The 16,476-nt window shown below is 54.7% G+C and overlaps 1 protein-coding gene across 5 annotated transcripts in view; it reads right to left on the bottom strand.

The window, feature by feature from the left end:
* SLC5A10 (solute carrier family 5 member 10) overlaps positions 1 to 16,476 on the bottom strand; it is a 71,586-nt gene that overhangs the window by 375 nt on the left and 54,735 nt on the right. For 4 of the 5 annotated variants that reach the window (XM_074018737.1, XM_065532858.2, XM_005583089.5 and 1 more), the window contains 5 exons: positions 8,240 to 8,347; positions 5,144 to 5,294; positions 738 to 906; positions 387 to 602; positions 105 to 162 (listed from right to left, as the gene is read on the bottom strand). In XM_074018737.1, coding sequence (XP_073874838.1) covers positions 105 to 162; positions 387 to 602; positions 738 to 906; positions 5,144 to 5,294; positions 8,240 to 8,347 — 702 coding nt within the window. The remainder of the gene's footprint in view (positions 1 to 104; positions 163 to 386; positions 603 to 737; positions 907 to 5,143; positions 5,295 to 8,239; positions 8,348 to 16,476) is intronic. The other variant, XR_012425347.1, reaches the window with a different exon arrangement.

The following is a 16,476-nucleotide window of genomic DNA, read 5'->3' as shown; positions in this document are numbered from 1 at the left end:
GATTGCAGAAGGAGAGGGACAGATGAAGGACACAAGGCTACACCTGGTGCCCTTGCCTCCAGCCCAGGGTCAAGGTGGAGGAGTGTCTAAGGTCACCCACTTACCTGCTTTGGTTCCCAAGGGCAGATCCCGAGCCAGGGTCCACCAGGTAAGGTTCTCAATCTGTAAGAAACCAGTGGGGATAGGGATGGGGTGAGGCTGGCAGGGTAGGGGTGACCCAGACAGGATCAGAGGTTGGGGATGGCAAGATGGCAGCTGAGTTCAAAAAGGGATGGGGTTAGGGAGTCCAGGGCTAGAAAATTCTGAGTCAGAGCGGGTCGGGGATCAGAATAGGACCAGAGTAAGAAACTGTTAGGGGTCAGGGTCAGGGGTCAGGGCTGGCTCACCTGGACACCCTGTGGGGGTGGGGTCAGCAGGCTTCCAGCCACCACAACAGCACCGCTGAGTACGAAGAGGGCAACAGCGAAGTGCAGGTAGTGGATGCTCCCCAGGACGGCCGGCCTCGTGTCTGGCTCTCCGCAGGGCGGGGCTGGGTTCAGGAATTCCAGGACCAGCCTCGTGGCCCCCACCACCAGCCCTGCTATCAGGCCCCAGAAGGCCCCCTGGGGAGGAGGGAGACAGGGCATGTGGGGCTATGGGAGGAGGACCAAGGATCCCCTGACAGGCAGCAGGGAAGAGCAAACTGTGGCATGTCCCTAGGGAGAGCAGACCACCTAGTCCTGTCCCCCGATACCCACCTGCTCGTTGGCACGTCGCCAGAAGATGCCCAGGACAAAGACTGCAGTCACTGGTGGGGCCAGGGAGCTGGTCACTGACTGCATGTATATGAAGAGTTGCCCGCTGTTGGAGCCCTGCAGGACGGGGATCCAGGCCACACTCACGCCGATGAGCGCCACTATGACCAGCCTGTGGGCAGGTGGAAGGCAGGCAGCGGTCGTCCTGGGAGGTTCTTCCTCAGCCCTCTCCCACCTCCCCTGGTCACTAAGACTTGCTCTCTAATCGTTCCCCTGCTACCCCAGCTCCAGCCCCTCCCTGGCCTCTGGTCCATGCCACTGGTGACCTGGCCAGTCCTGCCCTGCTCCAAACCCTTTGGCAGCTCCCTGGCTCCTGCAGGTGTAGCTCCTGACTCTAAGTGCTGTCTGCTCCTTCCCTGCCCTGGGTTCTCAGCCCTTGGAGCTCTGCCATAGCCACCCAGCCTCTCCCTCTTGTCTCTCCTTCAAAGCACCTGTCCCAACCACTACACGCACATTTACCTGGGTGTCTACTTGTTTACTGCCTGTCTTCCCCTCCCGACTGGAAGCACTAGGAGAGCAGGAGCCTCATCCCTTTAGTTCATTGCTGTGTCTTCCAGCATACAGTAGGTGCTCACTAAGCATTTGCTGAGTGCATGAATGACCACTGCCCCCACATCCGGGCCAGACTGACTGCCTGGTGGTTCTTTGAAGACACTAGGCTTTTTCACACCGGCCGGCCTTTGCGGGAGCTGGGACCTCTGGCTGGCACATCCCCACCCCTACAGGCCTGTGCCGCACATCCTTCACAGGGCAACCTCCCTACTAAGGATGCAAGGTTTGGAGCCAGAGGTGTGGGTTGGGGTTAGAGCCTATACTCCCCAGCTGTGAAGCTGGAGCTCTGCTGGGCCAGCATGAGCCTGTCCCCTCCTGTCCCCTGCGTGTCAGCTCCTGCTCGCCTCTCCCCTAGGCCAGAGCCCCTCCACAGCAGGCACATGCTTCACTTGTTCATCCAACGAGCCACTGGCGAGGTGCCCACCTGGGTAGGACACTACCCTAGGATCCCCAGCTGGGCGATGAGTGGGACCTGGTGCCTGCCCAGCACTCAAGAGTCCAGCAAAGAAAACAGATGAGCCTGTTACCTACACTCAGGGCTGGGCTGGAGCAGCACAGGGGAAACATCAATCTAGGAGGGCTTCCAGGAGGAGGCCCCCCCCAAGAGCCTTGAGGGGCATGGGACCCAGCTAAGGGGACAAAGCTGGGGCAAGGCATCCATCTGCTCCTTCCTGGCTGAGCACCTCACCCCTGTGTCCTGGGTCAGTTGTCATTCCTCACCCCCAAGGTGGGTGGTGGGTGACCCGCTGGAACCCTGGCTGTGGTGGCAGGGATGACAGAGGCTATGTGTTCAGCTAGGGTGGGTCCTCTCTGCGCCTGTTCGTCTTCCTCCCTCCCTTTCTTCCCTTCTAGGCCTGAGGGAGAGGGTGGAGGAAGGAGGTGCCACCTTGATTAAGGCTAATTAACCCCTAGCCAGGCAGGCAGGCGGGCGCTGCCCTCATCAAAGGCCGAGGGGGGCCTCCATTAACGCCTGCCCACCCCGCCCTCTGCACACAGCTCTCCCGCCCAACACCAGACTCTGCATCTCTGTGCCAGGACCCAGGCCACTCCAGCCAGGCCCTCGCCTTCTTATGCAGCCTTCTTACCTAGTCTGCCAGAGGACCCCCAAACCCAGAGGCTGTTCCTTCTGCCTGGAATGCTACCCCCTCCCATTGCCACCATCAGGGTGGACAGTGCCCTCCCGCATCTCTCTGGGCTGCAGCCACAGTTACCGTGGAACCTCTCAAGGAGGGGTGTCTGAGATCTCTCTGAGTGCTGTACAGGGTTTCCGGGAGGCCGTGGGCCCCATTTGTGGACTGAACAGCCAGGACCACAGACAGGGGAGAGTGGGGAGGGCAGTGGCAGAATGTTGGACTGGGGTGTGGGGGCTTGGGGCAGGCAAATAGCCGGGGAGTGGTCATCGTTGTTCCCCAACCTGTGACAGCTCCTCCAGCCTCTGCTTAGCTGGACGGAGCCATCATGGCACTGGCATGGTCCTGTACCCGGCCCTGCAATGGCCTCCTCTCCAGGCCTCTGGACTGTTGGTCTTCTCTCTCTAAGCCTTGCCTCTCCCTGACGGAGGCTCTTGTCAGGCCATTCACCCTACCAGAGATCCATGACCCACGGGGGCCTAGGAGATACCGCTCCAATGGTAGTGGTTAGGGCAGGAGGAGGCTGAGACGACTTTGAGGGGCTGGGGGTGTTGAGGGTATCCCAGTGCTGTAAGAGGGAGGGGAAGTCGAACTGGCCAGCCTGACACCTGGCACAGGGCCCTTTCTGCTCTAACCAGCTGGCAGTTGAGAGAACTGGGGCCCAGAGAGGGTGAGCAACCTGCCCCGCACCACACAGCCTTGTGCCCTGCTCCTCAGGGAGGCTGAACTCCAGGCTTGCAGGGCTGGGGGCGGGGGGTTGACTTGGCAGAAGAGGTGGGAAGGAGAGTCAAGGGCCTGGGCAGCTGTATGGGTGGGTGAGCTGGCACAGCAGGAGGCCAGGTGAGGACTTTGGTTGCAGGTGGGAGTCTGGGTGAGGAGACCAGGAAGTAGTGGGCAGGGGACATGAGGGCCACTGGGCAGGTAGAGGGGCTACCAGTGTCACACACTGGGCGGCAGAAGGGCATCCAGGTCCCAGGGCCCAGGATGCTGGAGCATGGAGGGGCTTAGAGCAAGGTCTGGCCGCAGAGGAGACGCATGGTCAGAGAGGTGCAGGGTCTTCCCCAGGCCACATGGCTTCTGAGGAGAGGCAGGGGAGCCAGAGGGGGAGAGGAGGTCAAGGGGCCAAGTGCCCAGGACGCAGGGACATGGAAGTGTCCTGCCCAGTGAGAGGCGGGAGGCTCCTTGTTTTGGAGGATCCTGTGAGCCCGTGGATGAGCTCACTCGCACCCGCCTCTGACATGTCCCAACAGGGCCCTTCCGACAGAAGTCTGACTGCTTTGCATCCCCAGGACGGCTGCCTGGAGCTCGGAAGGAGACCCCACCCCCAGGATGGGTGCCCTGGGCTCCTGACCAGGGGGTTCACTGTTGGCCAAGCTAAGTGCCAGAAGGCTAGAACCCTGACCAGCAGAGTGTGGGCCACACTGCTCAGAGGACAACAGGAGGGAGGGACTAGAGGGGCAGGGAGGGTGCAAATAGACACACACGTGCACATGGGAGCTAACCTCTGAGGATGTAAAGGCATAAGAATGATAGAATGGGCTGGGCACACTGGCTCATACCTGTAATCCCAGCCCACTGAGGCAGGTGAATAACGTGAGGTCAGGAGTTCGAGACCAACCTGGCCAACATGGTGAAACCACGTCTCTACTAAAAATACAAAAAGTAGCCGGGCGTGGTGGTGGGAGCCTGTAATCTCAGCTACTCAAGAGGCTGAGGCACGAGAATCTCTTGAACCCGGGAGGTGGAGGTTGCAGGGAGCCAAGATCGCACCACTGCATTCCAGCCTGGGTAACAGAACGAGACTCTGTCTCAAAAAAAAAAAAAAAAGAATGATACAATGTACTTTGAGGACTCAGGGGAAAGGCTGGGAGGGTGTGAGGGATAAAAGACTACACATTAGGTACAGTGTACACCACTCAGGTGATGGGTACACCAAAATCAAAATCTCAGAAATCACCACTAAAGAACTTATTCATGGAACCAAACACCACCTGTTCCCCAGACACAGCCCTGGTCCGCATGAAGAGCCCAGATATGTAGAGAAGGGTGTCGGGGAGGTCTCTTGGCCTATAATGGCCACATGTGCTGTGGGAAGAATCTGGCAAGAGTTCCTGGGGTATGAAGGGGAGAGGGGCTCATTCCTTGGTTGAGGGTCTCAAGGAGGACTGCATGGAGGAGGGGACACAGGTAGAGTGTAGAAAGATCAGCGTGAGTCATCAAGGTGTAAAAGGAGGGGACAAGCTGGGCTGGGAGGAAACAAGCCGGAGCTCAGTGGGGCCAAGGCCATGGAGGCTGAGGGATGTGGCAGCTCAAGTGTGGCCAGCCCTGAGTGCTAGCACGGGGGCCCTCTGTGGGGCAGCTGGGAACCACAGGAGGAATGGGGGCCCAGGTTTTGGGGAAGATAGAGAGATCTGTAGCATGGCTGGGAAGAGAGGGCTGGCCCCTGCAGAGGGAATCCAGCTCGGGGGTGGAGACGCATCCCAGATGAGGGCTGCGATCACACAGAGGTGGACAGGAGAGCAATGTGAGAGGTGGTATGGACGGGGTACACTGGGCCCTTCTCTTCACTCCTCCCTGGAATCCACCTTTCTCTAAGTGGCAAACTCCCGCTCATCCCTCAAAGTCAGTGCCGGCGCCCACCCCCGTACCGTTCCCCCACCCCCATACCGTCCCACCAGCAGCAGCTCTCGCTCGCCGGAGCGGGGCCGCAGCCGCCTCCAGATGTCCATAGTGAAGAGGGTGCTGCTGCTGTTGAAGATGGAGGTCAGCGACGACATAAGCGCGGCCAGCATCACTGCGATCATCAGCCCCCGAAGACCTGGGGTGGGACGGGGGATGCGTGACCCTGTCCGGTAACAGCCCCGGGAGCCCCTCCAGCCTGAGGTCTACTGCCTGAGGCCTGCCTGCCATTCCCATGCCCCTCCAGGCAGAGGGCCAGGAGGGAGAGAAGCTGAGGAGCTTTGAGGTGAGCAAGACCCAAAATGAGGAGACTGGGGAGGCCAAGGACAAACCGTGGGGACTTCGGAGCTGGCTGCTTGAGCCCTAGGCTTGCTGGCAACCCTAGGCCCGACCGTAATTACTCATAATGCTGAGGCCGCGATCAGACCTCTCCTTTCTGCAGAGCCTGGCGTTGACAAAGCACTTTCACACCCATGCCTCCGTCTGAGGAAAGCGTGATTAACCCGCCTGACAGATGAGGAAATGGAAGCTCAGAGAAGGGAAGAGATTGCCCAGGGACTCACAGCAGGCCAGAGGCAGAACTTTGGGGTGCGGTGGGGTTGGTGAGGAAGGCTTGGGTGGGGCCTTTGCTTGAAGGTCACACCCTGGGCAAGATGCACACCTTACCCCAGCATGCAGTGCCCCAGTATCTGGAATTTTCCACCACTTCCTGTGCATGGCAGGACCCAGCAGGCATAGTGGATCCCCTCTCTCCTTGGCTCTGTGGTTTTCCAGAGTGGGAGTGAGGGCTCCCCTAGGAGGTGCGGGTAGCATTGCTGTGAAAGGCCTTCTGGGAGTTGTAGGCTCAAGAGGGCCTGGGGGTGAGGAACCCTAAAGAAGGTGGAACGATGCTGAACTGCCCGCTCTCTGCTGTGTGGCTTCAGGCTGGTCACCTCCCCTCTCTGGGGACAAGTTCAAGTCTGTCTACAAGGACTCCTACAATTTTAAGCAACTCCTTTACCTCTATAAACTTTTGCCCGTCTGTCCTAGGATAAGCCTGGCATTGGCCTCCCTGTCCCGAAGGCACAGCCATTTATTGCCTGGCTGGGTTCTCTGGCCTCGGTTCTGCGTCTGATTGGCTGTGTGACTTCCAGGAGTCTCTGGGCTCTCTGTTCACTTGTCAGAAGCTGACTAGGATGGAGCCCAAAGGAAAATGAGTCAAATCACAGTTTTCCCCAAAACATTTCTCCACCCGCCCCCTTGTCTTGCTCATGGAGATGGATGAACTTGGAGCTTATTCCATCCATTTCTGAGAGAGGGAACTCAGGGCCTAGAGAGGGATTGTGGCCCAACAATGGCTCAGTGTCAGCCCCGGGGGACTTAGCAAGTCCCTTTGCCCAGAACAGAAGAGAAAAGCGAAGCCCTTAGGTGGGAACCACAGCGTGGCCAAGCCTGCATTTTCCCAATGTCATTATGTTTAATCCCAGCAACAACGCTGAGGGCTGGGTAGATGCCATTATCTCCAATTTACAGATGAGGACACCCAGGCTCCAAGCAGGGAAGTGACATGCCCCAAATTTCTTGGCCAGCTAGTGGCAGAGCCAAGATCTGATCCTAGGTTTGTGTACTCACTTCCATTAGGCCTGAGCTCTGCAGGAGGGAGGGAGGGAGGGAGGGAAGGAGAGGAAGAAAGAGCAGGGTGGGGCTCACCCGAGGGACTGAAAGCTTCCAGGAAGAGGGAATTAGAGGGAGGGGGTCAGAGGGAGGGGGACCAGGGAAAGCTCCAGCACCTGAGAATCTGTACAGGAAAAGCTTGGGCTGCCAAAGGCTCAGGAAACTGTTTCTGCTTTTTGCTTAGGGTTGAACCTCCCACACCCCTTGCCATGTTGCTTCCTCCACCTTGCATACCTCCTGTGATGGGGAACTTGCATACCTCCTGTGATGGGGAACTTGCATACCTCCTGTGATGGGGAACTTGCATACCTCCTGTGATGGGGAACTCATCACCCCACATTAGAATAGCAGGGATGCTGCTACCACGAGAAACATGGAAAAAGCCAAAACCTGCCCACTAGTTCTACCTGTCGGCTTGCAGTGTCTCAGGGCGGGGCGGTGCAGAGGATAGGCACTCATGCCTGCAGATGTAGTGGGGGGGTCCTGATCCCAGCAGAGTAAGCAGTTTGTGTCTTGGGTTTGTGTCTCAGTGACTATATAACCTCAGACAAGTCACTTTCCCCTCTCTGTGCCTCAGTTTCCCCATCTGTAAAATGGAGCCAATAACCCTATCTCATAGCATTTAATGAGAAACTGTTAGTAAAGGGCCTGGCGCCCAGTAGGCATGCAAGAGGAGAGAGTGGGTGGCCTTTCTCAAGAGATGGTACAGCAAGAGATAGGAGGTCAAGGTGTGCAGGCAGATGCGTCGGGTCAGAATCCCAGCTTTGCAGCTTACTTGCCATGTGACTTGGACCAGGTCACTTAACCTCTCTGGATCTCAGTTTCCCTGTCTTTAAAATGGGGATGATATAGGCCAGGTGCGGTGGCTCACGCCTGTAATCCCAGCACTTTGGGAGGTCGAGGCGGGTGGATCACCTGAGGTCAGGAGTTCGAGACCAACCTGGTCAACATGGTGAAACCCCGTCTCTACTAAAAACACAAAAATTAGCCAGGTGTGGTGGCACACGCCTTTAATTCCAGCTATTTGGGAGGCTGAGGCAGGAGAATAGCTTGAACCCGGGAGGAGGAGGTTGTGGGGTGCTGAGATCACACCATCACACTCCAGCCTGGGCAACAAGAGCAAAACTCCATCTCAAGAAAAATAAAAATAAAAATAAAAATGGGGATGATACTAACAGCACTAGGGGTTCCCGAGAAGAGGAGGCCAGTGCATCACCTGGGAAGCCCTGGGGATGGTGGTGGCATGCAGTGGGTGTTCGAGTGTTTTCTATTGTGAGTGCTTCTGTTCTCCTCTCCTAGGAGCAGAACAGCCCACCTGGACGTCACCCAGCATCATACTGGATCCACAGTGGCCTCCACAGTCCCCACACTCATTGGGCCCCAGGTCCCAACCCACGCCTTCCACCCAGACCCCCACCCACACAGCCTCACCGATGGGCATCAGTTCCATGACCAGCTTGGGGTAGGCGATGTTGGAGCAGCCGACCTCGGCCCCACAGGCCCGCAGGCACTCGGATGGCACCACGCAGCCCACGTCATCTGTTTGAGAGAGGGACACTTGGTGTCTCTCCCCATAGACATGGGCACCTGGGGTGGGCAAGACAGGGCTAGGGGCAGGAGCCTGGCCCAGACCTGCTCTGTCAATGCCTCTGGCCTGTTACCATTTGGCCCTGGGCCTCAGTTTCACAGGGGAGTTTCACTGTTTCACAGTTTCACCGTTTGATCCAGCTGCCCTACCCTACCATCTCTACCCCCATTAGCTTTTCAGGAGCCATGGGGAGGGCATGGCCTCTGAAAATTATTTTCCCTGCTGTTCTCCATCATAACGCTTCTCCCTGATCCCACTTCCCCTTGGCCAGGGGGCTCACCTGCCGTTGGCTCTGCTGTGTGAGGTCTGCCATTAGAGTCTACCTGGGGCCTGAGCCTCCCTTGTTCCCCTCGTCCCCAGCCATTCTCCCCAAAGGGGGAAATGGAGGCTAGAGAGGAGAGAGCCCTGCAGGATGGGCCCTTCCCCAGGCCCTCAGCCTGTCCCCTGGGCTTTGTGTTCACTCAGCAACAAGTCGACAAGTGGCGTCTGTCCATGGGCAGCTGGCTTGAGTGTGCTGTCACACAGCTGCAGCTCAGGCAGCAGGGCTGTGGTGAAAGCTCAGGGACTGGCGAGGCCTGCCTGCTCCAGCTTCCTGGCTTAGGACGTGGGGTCAGAGCCCATCCATACCTCTGTCTCCAACCCTGGGGTCCAAGCTTTAGGCCAGGCTATTTCCTGCTGCAGATTGCTGAGCTGATGCCCAGGACTCTCTAGCTGCTCAGCCTCTCAACAGTCTGCAAGACCCTGGGTGATCCAGACCCTCAGCCCCTCCCCGCAAGTCCCTCTTCGCTCCCACCCCAGGCCTGCCCCAGGCCTCCCCTGAGGACTGCCTCCTTCCTGAATTCGGGTCTGTCCTCCCCACCCCATTCTCCCATCTGTCCCCTTGCCCCACATCACTTTCCCTCATCCCTTGTCATCCCTGGGAGGACTTGGACATGTTTATTCGGTTCTTGCCACTTCCCTGTGGCAGGCGAGTCCTGAGAGGATGGGATTTGCCTCGTGCTATCTCCCCCATGGCTGGGGTGGTGCACACGGCTCATCTGTTGAATGAATGAAGGACTCACGAATTTCCCAGGCTCAGGCCAGATCCCAACTGAACCCTAAATCCAGGCATCCCTCGGCCTCCTGCCCTGTGTGGGGCAGAACCCCGACCCGCATCCATAGCCTTGATGACGTGTGGGGCTCCCCTCACTGCTCCGCTCAGTGAGATTTTGCTGGTGTTGGCAGTCGCGGGCCTGACTTTGGTCTAGTGATGTAGGGATGGAGAGAGTTGACCCACATTCACGGTTTCCTTCCATAAAAGACTTTCTAGAAACCTTTGGCCCCTGCTCCCGGGGGTTTTCAGCAGGGCCCAGAGTGCAGAGCTAACCGGGAGACGATGATTATGGGGGAGTTCAGAAACAAGTTGACTGACAGCACTGCGGTGGCCTGTTAGGGGCAGGCCGAGTTGCAACACAGCAGCTGCAGGGGCGGCCGGCATTGACACTTCTGTCTTAGTGCTCCCTGTGTAGGCTGCACCCTCCAAAGCCCCTTTCTGATATGTCCCTTCTTAGATGCCCAGCCCATGGGGGAAGGGCGGGCCTCAGACCTCTTCCTCCAGGCCAGCTGGGCTGGGGCAGTGTCCTTTACCCTGGCACCCTTGACTGTGTCCCAGTCTCCAGCCCAGCCTGTTTGAGCTCCAGGCTTCCTGGACACCAGGTTCCTGTCATCCCCCAGGCACCTCCCTGGCTCCTCCCATCAGCCCCCAGGCCGGTGGCTTCTTTCCCCCTCCCGTCTGCGGCCCACCCTGCCCAATCCCAAGCTCCTCCCCAGCTTCCTGTCCATCTTCTCCACACTTTGGAATCACAGCTCTCAGCATATCACTTATTTCTTAGGAACCTCCTCCCTATCTCCACCTCTCAGCCCATGGCATCCTGAGGAAAAAAAAAAAAAAAAAATCCTTTCTATGGCATTCGAGGCCCTTGACAATTGGTCCCAGAACCTCCCATCCCAGCACCGTGCACCAGCCACCCTGACCTGCTTGCATTTTCTCACACACACCCAGCACTTGGACGCCTCCATGCCTTTGCAGACGCAGTCCCTCCTCCCAGGGCACTACCGTCCGTCTAACACCCACCCCCACCCTTGTTTACCTCCTGCTTCAAGGCTCATTGCAAAGGGCTTGTCCTCTGAGGCCTTCCCTGACTCTCCCACCCCCCCCAGGCAGTAGCAGCTTCCTCCCAAGGGCTCCTAAGGCCAAAGATTGAATCACGGTTGTTTGTTTACATAGTCTACCTTCACCAGGACTGAAGCTCCCCAAGGGCAGACACTGGGTTTGAATCATCTCCAAGTCCCAGGTATGGCCCAGAACAGACTTTCTGGGAACACTGGTTGAATGAATGAATAAGTGACTGCATGGTGGGGTGGAGGGAGGAAAGGCACAGGAGGAGAGGAGGAGTGGGAGGAGGCATCCCAGAAAGAGCACTGTTTGATCCAGCTGCCCCATCCTACCACCTCTACCCCCATTAGTTTTTCAGGACCAGAAAGGACATAACTTGCCTGGGGGACACAATCAGATCCAAGACAGAGCCAGGGACCCCATGGCAGAACTCTGAGGCCACTGGGGTCCAGGATTCACAGGACAGGTGATGGGCCACTGCTGATGGGCTTTGAGCCTAGGCAGGCGGATTGGCACTCAGAGGACCCAGCCCTCCTGGGAGGGATAGGTGAGGTGTCGCAGCCATATAATGGTTCAGAAAGCCGGAGTCAGGAGATTCTTCGTGAGCTTCTTCAGGCCATTCCAGGCTCTCGGCATGGGAAACCGCCCTGAGTACCACTGGTTTGACTAAGTGTTTGTGCTGAGCAGCAAGAAAGAACAACTTCTCCTTTGTGAGAACAGTGGCAGTGGTGTCACCATTGAAACACAGTCCCCCAGGACTCCAGAGTAAGCAGCCCCGGGGAGGCGGAGCGGGGGGCAGTGAGAGTTGGGGAGCTGGCAGGGGTCTATGGGTTTGCCAGGGTGCTGGCTTCTGCAGGCCTAGGAGTTCCCCACTGGGCCCCACTTTTGCATCAGCCCTCCGTCTAGCCAGGGCCCACACCAGAAGCTGGGGGTTGCCTCTCCTCGTCCCTTTGTCTTCCCTCCCCATGGCCAATGCCCAGTCCTGTTTGATTACTGCACTACCTCCTCGCTGTGCCTCCTAATCCACTCCCACTGCAAGCAAGCAAAGGGAACTTCTAAACCCACCAATCCGCCCATGCTCCTCCCTGCTCACATCCGCTCCGTGCCTCTCCAGCCGCTGCAGGGGGACCACAGGCTCTAATCAAGGCCCTCCCACACCCCTTGCTATGGCCACCTCGCTCAGCCACCCTCTCTTTGACTAATTTCACCCAGACTTCTGGCACCCCAGGCTCTCCTGGACACCTCTGGGTCTCTGTGTTTGCTGTTCCTTCTCCTCGGAACACCCTTCCCACCTTCTGCCCTTCCCTGGGTTTATCCCAGGGAACTTATACTTATTCTTCTCAATTCATTATGGATGTCTGAGCCCTTCAGGCTTTGGGGCTATATCCTCCACGGCACCAATAACTCTATGCCCTGTGACTGTCCTGCCTCCCACCCAGGCTATGACTATGGGGCCTCAGGGAAAAGTCTGGGTCTCAACAGTGCTTAGCACAAGCAAACATACGGCAGCTTCTGCCAGTGTCTGTTGACTGAGTGAATGATTTTCTCCCAAGGAGGTCACTGGACAGAGTCCCTTGAGGGATAATCAAGGTGCTCTCCACTCCCTAACCAGGCCCGACCCATTCCCAGGAGCCAGTCCAGACACTGCCATTGCAGGAGGGAGCAGGAGAAAGGCCCCCAGACCTGAGTTCAAATCCAGTTATCAGCCACGCAGAGTGGCTTACATCTGTAATCCCAACACTTTGGGAGGCCGAGGCAGGAGGATTGTTTGAGGCTGGGAGTTCAAGACCAACCTGACCAATATAGGGAGACCCCATTTCAATTAAAAAACAAAGCCTAAGGCCGGGCGCGGTGGCTCACGCCTGTAATCCCAGCACTTTGGGAGGCCGAGGCGGGTGGATCACAAGGTCAGGAGATCGAGACCACGGTGAAACCCCGTCTCTACTAAAAATACAAAAAATTAGCCGGGCGCGGTTGTGGGCGCCTGTAGTCCCAGCTACTCGGGAGGCTGAGGCAGGAGAATGGCGTGAACCCGGGAGGCGGAGCTTGCAGTGAGCCGAGATTGCGCCACTGCACTCCAGCCTGGGCTGGGCGACAGAGCGAGACTCCGTCTCAAAAAAAAAAAAAACAAAAAAAACAAAGCCTAGACCGGGTGCAGTGGCTCACGCCTATAATCCCAGCACTCTGGGAGGCCGAGACGGGCGGATCACGAGTTCAGGAGATCGAGACTATCCTGGCTAACATGGTGAAACCCCGTCTCTACTAAAAATACATTAAAAAAATTAGCCGGGCGCGGTGGCGGGCACCTGTAGTCCCAGCTACACGGGAGGCTGAGGCAGGAGAATGGTGTGAACCCGGGAAGCGGAGCTTGCAGTGAGTGGAGATCGCGCCACTGCACTCCAGCCTGGGCGACAGAGCAAGACTCCGTCTCAAAAAAAAAAAAAAAAAAAAAAAAAAGCCTGGTGAAAGCATGTCTTTCCCAAAAAAATTAAAATTAGCGGGGTGGTTCGTGCCTGTAGTCTCAGCTACTCAGGAGGCTGAGGTAGGAGGATTGCTTGAGTATGAGAGGTCCAGGCTGCAGTGAACCGTGATTGCACCACTGCACTCCAGCCTGGAGGTGACAGAGCAAGACCCTGTCTCAATCAAACAAACAGAAACAACAAAACAAACTCAGCTCTCCCAATCCCTTGCTGTATGATCTTGAGTGATTAAGATCTCTGAGACTGGCCAGGCACGGTGGCTCATGTCTGTAATCCTAGCACTTTGGGAGGCTGAGGTGGATGAATCACTTGAGGCCAGGAGTTTGAGACCAGCCTGCGCAAGATGGAAAAACCCTGTCTCTACCAAAAAATACAAATATTAGCCAGGTGCAGTGGTGCGTACCTGTAGTCCCAGCTACTTGGGAGGTTATGGCACGAGAATCGCTGAACCTGGGAGATGGAGGTTGCAGTGAGCCGAGATCAGGCCACTGTATTCCAGCCTCGGAGACAGAGCAAGACCCTACCTCAAAAAAAAAAAAAAAAAAAAAAAAAAAAAAAAAAAAATCTGTGAGGCTGTCTTCTCCTCTGTAAAAACTCTTCTGAGAACATCTATAGGTCAAAAACCGACCCTCAATCTAAACTTCACACCTTATACAAAAATTAAATCAAAATAGATCACAGACTTAAATGTAAAATGTTAAAAAAAACTATCAAACTTTTGGGGAAAATAATAGGAGAAAATCTTTAGGACCTAAGTCTAGGCTGTAAAAGTTGATCATACGTATTGGGTCATTCTTGTCTACAGAACTAAAACAGAGGTAAGAGGCCAGTGGGGGAAAGCACCGAGGGTACATAACATTATTCCAAAAATGCAATTCCCTGTGAGCCTGGCTGGTGAAAGCAACGTCCTGTTACAACCTGAAACCAGTTTTATCTATAGCTGCTGAGATAACTTGCTACAAATCTAAGACTAATTTTGCTTACCACTGTCACTCACCAATCAGAACTCTCCGGGTCCCCAAACCCTTACTAGTGCCAAGGAACTTTCTCAAAGAGCACTAAGTAACATTTCTGCTTTTTAGAAAACCTCTAACCTGGCCGGGCGCGGTGGCTCAAGCCTGTAATCCCAGCACTTTGGGAGGCCGAGACGGGCGGATCACGAGGTCAGGAGATCGAGACCATCCTGGCTAACACGGTGAAACCCCGTCTCTACTAAAAAATACAAAAAACTAGCCGGGCGCGGTGGCGGGCGCCTGTAGTCCCAGCTACTCGGGAGGCTGAGGCAGGAGAATGGCGTGAACCCGGGAGGCGGAGCTTGCAGTGAGCTGAGATCTGGCCACTGCACTCCAGCCTGGGCGACAGAGCGAGACTCCGTCTCAAAAAAAAAAAAAAAAAAAAAAAAAGAAAACCTCTAACCTTCTTTGTGTTCTCCAGACACATCAAAGACCACCCAGTCTTTGTGTATGCCCTGAATTGCAATTTTTCTTCCCAAATAAAACGTTAAATGTAGAGATTCGTCTCCACATTTTCATTTTGACTTCAACAAAGTGAATAGTTCTTAGACTTGACACCAAAAGCATGATGCATCAAAGGAAAAATTGATAAACTGGACCTCATCAACATTTAAAACTTTAGCTCTGTGTAAGACACCTGCAAAGAGGATGAAAAGGCAAGCTACTAACTAGGAGAAAATATTTGCAGAGCACATACCCAACAAAGGTCCTGTATCCGGAATATATAAAGAACTTTTGAAACTCAACAGTATAAGCCTGGGCAACATAGTGAGACCATGATTCTACTGAAAATAAAAAACAATTAGCCAGGCATGGTGGTGCACGCCTGTAGTCCCAGCTACTTGGGAGGCTGAAGTGGGAGGACGGCTTGAGCCCAGGAGTTTGAGGTTGCAGTGAGCTATCATCATGCCACTGCACTCCAGCCTGGATAACAGAGCAAGAGCCTATCTCTAATAAAACAAAAGAGTAAAAAAGTTAAAACTCAAGAGTTAAAAAATAGACAATCCAATTAGAAAATGTGCAAAAGTGGCCGGGCGCGGTGGCTCACGCCTGTAATCCCAGCACTTTGGGAGGCCAAGGCGAGCGGATCACGAGGTCAGGAGATCGAGACCAACCTGGCGAACACGGTGAAACCCCGTCTCTACTAAAAATACAAAAAATTAGCTGGGCGTGGTGGCGGGTGCCTGTAGTCCCAGCTACTCGGGAAGCTGAGGCAGGAGAATGGCATGAATCTGGGAGGCGGAGCTTGCACTGAGCCGAGATCGCACCACCGCACTCCAGCCTGGGCGACAGAGCGAGACTCTGTTTCAAAAAAAAAAAAAAAAAAAGTAAATGGGCAACAGACATGAACAAATGTTTCAAAGGAGAAGACAAACAGATGGCATATAAGCCCGTGAAAAGAGATTCAATGACATTAGCCATCAGGAAAGCACAAGTTTAAACCACAGTAAGATATGACCTACCTATCAGAATGGACAAAAAATAATAATAATAATAATAATGGTAACACCACATGCTGGCAAGGATGTGGAGAAACTGGATCATGCACATATTGTTGGTGCAAATGTGAAATGGTGCAGCCACTCTGGAAAAAGTTTGGCAGTGTTTGAACACACGACTACCAGGACCCAGGAATAACACTCTTGGGCATTTATGCCAGATAAATGAAACCTGATGTTTATATACATATGTATATGAATGCTCATAGCAAGGTTATTTGTAATAATTAAAAGCTGGAAACTCCACATATCCTTTAATCACTGAAATGGTTAAGCAAAGTGTGGTATATCCGTACCGTGGAATACTAGTCAGCAATGAAAAGCACAGACCACTGATCCATGAAACAACTTGGATGACTTGCTGGAGAACTATGCTAAGTGGGAAAAAAGGCCAATCCCAAAAGTTTATATACGACATCTTCCATTTATATAGCATTCTTGAAATAGCAAAATTGTTGAATTGTAGAATAGATTAGTGGTTGCCAGAGGTTAGGAATGGTGGTGGGGGGAGGTGTGGGGATGGCTATAGACAGGGAGATCTTTGTAGTGATAGAACAGTTCTGTATCTTGACTGTAATGGTGGTTACACAAATCTCTATACATAGTAAGGATGTAGACACACACACACACAAATAAGTGCATGTAAAACTGGTGAAATCTGACTGGTGCAGTGGCTCATGCCTGCCTGTAATCCCCGAACTTTGGGAGGCCAAGGTGGGAGAATCACTTGAGGCCAGGAGTTTGAGACCAGTCTGAGCAACATAGACAGGCCCTGTCTCTACAAAAAAAAAAAAAAAAAAAGAAAAAGAGAAAAAAAATTAGCTGGGCATGGTGCCTGTGGTCCCAGTTACTCAGGACCCTGAGGCAGGAGGACCGCTTGAGCCCAGGAGTTCAAGGCTGCATTGAGCAATGATTGTATGTACCACTGTACTC

This window comes from Macaca fascicularis, chromosome 16 (genome assembly GCF_037993035.2).
Source record: "Macaca fascicularis isolate 582-1 chromosome 16, T2T-MFA8v1.1".
NCBI classification, from domain to species: domain Eukaryota; kingdom Metazoa; phylum Chordata; class Mammalia; order Primates; family Cercopithecidae; genus Macaca; species Macaca fascicularis.
This window is presented reverse-complemented; position numbering and strand designations above follow the sequence as displayed.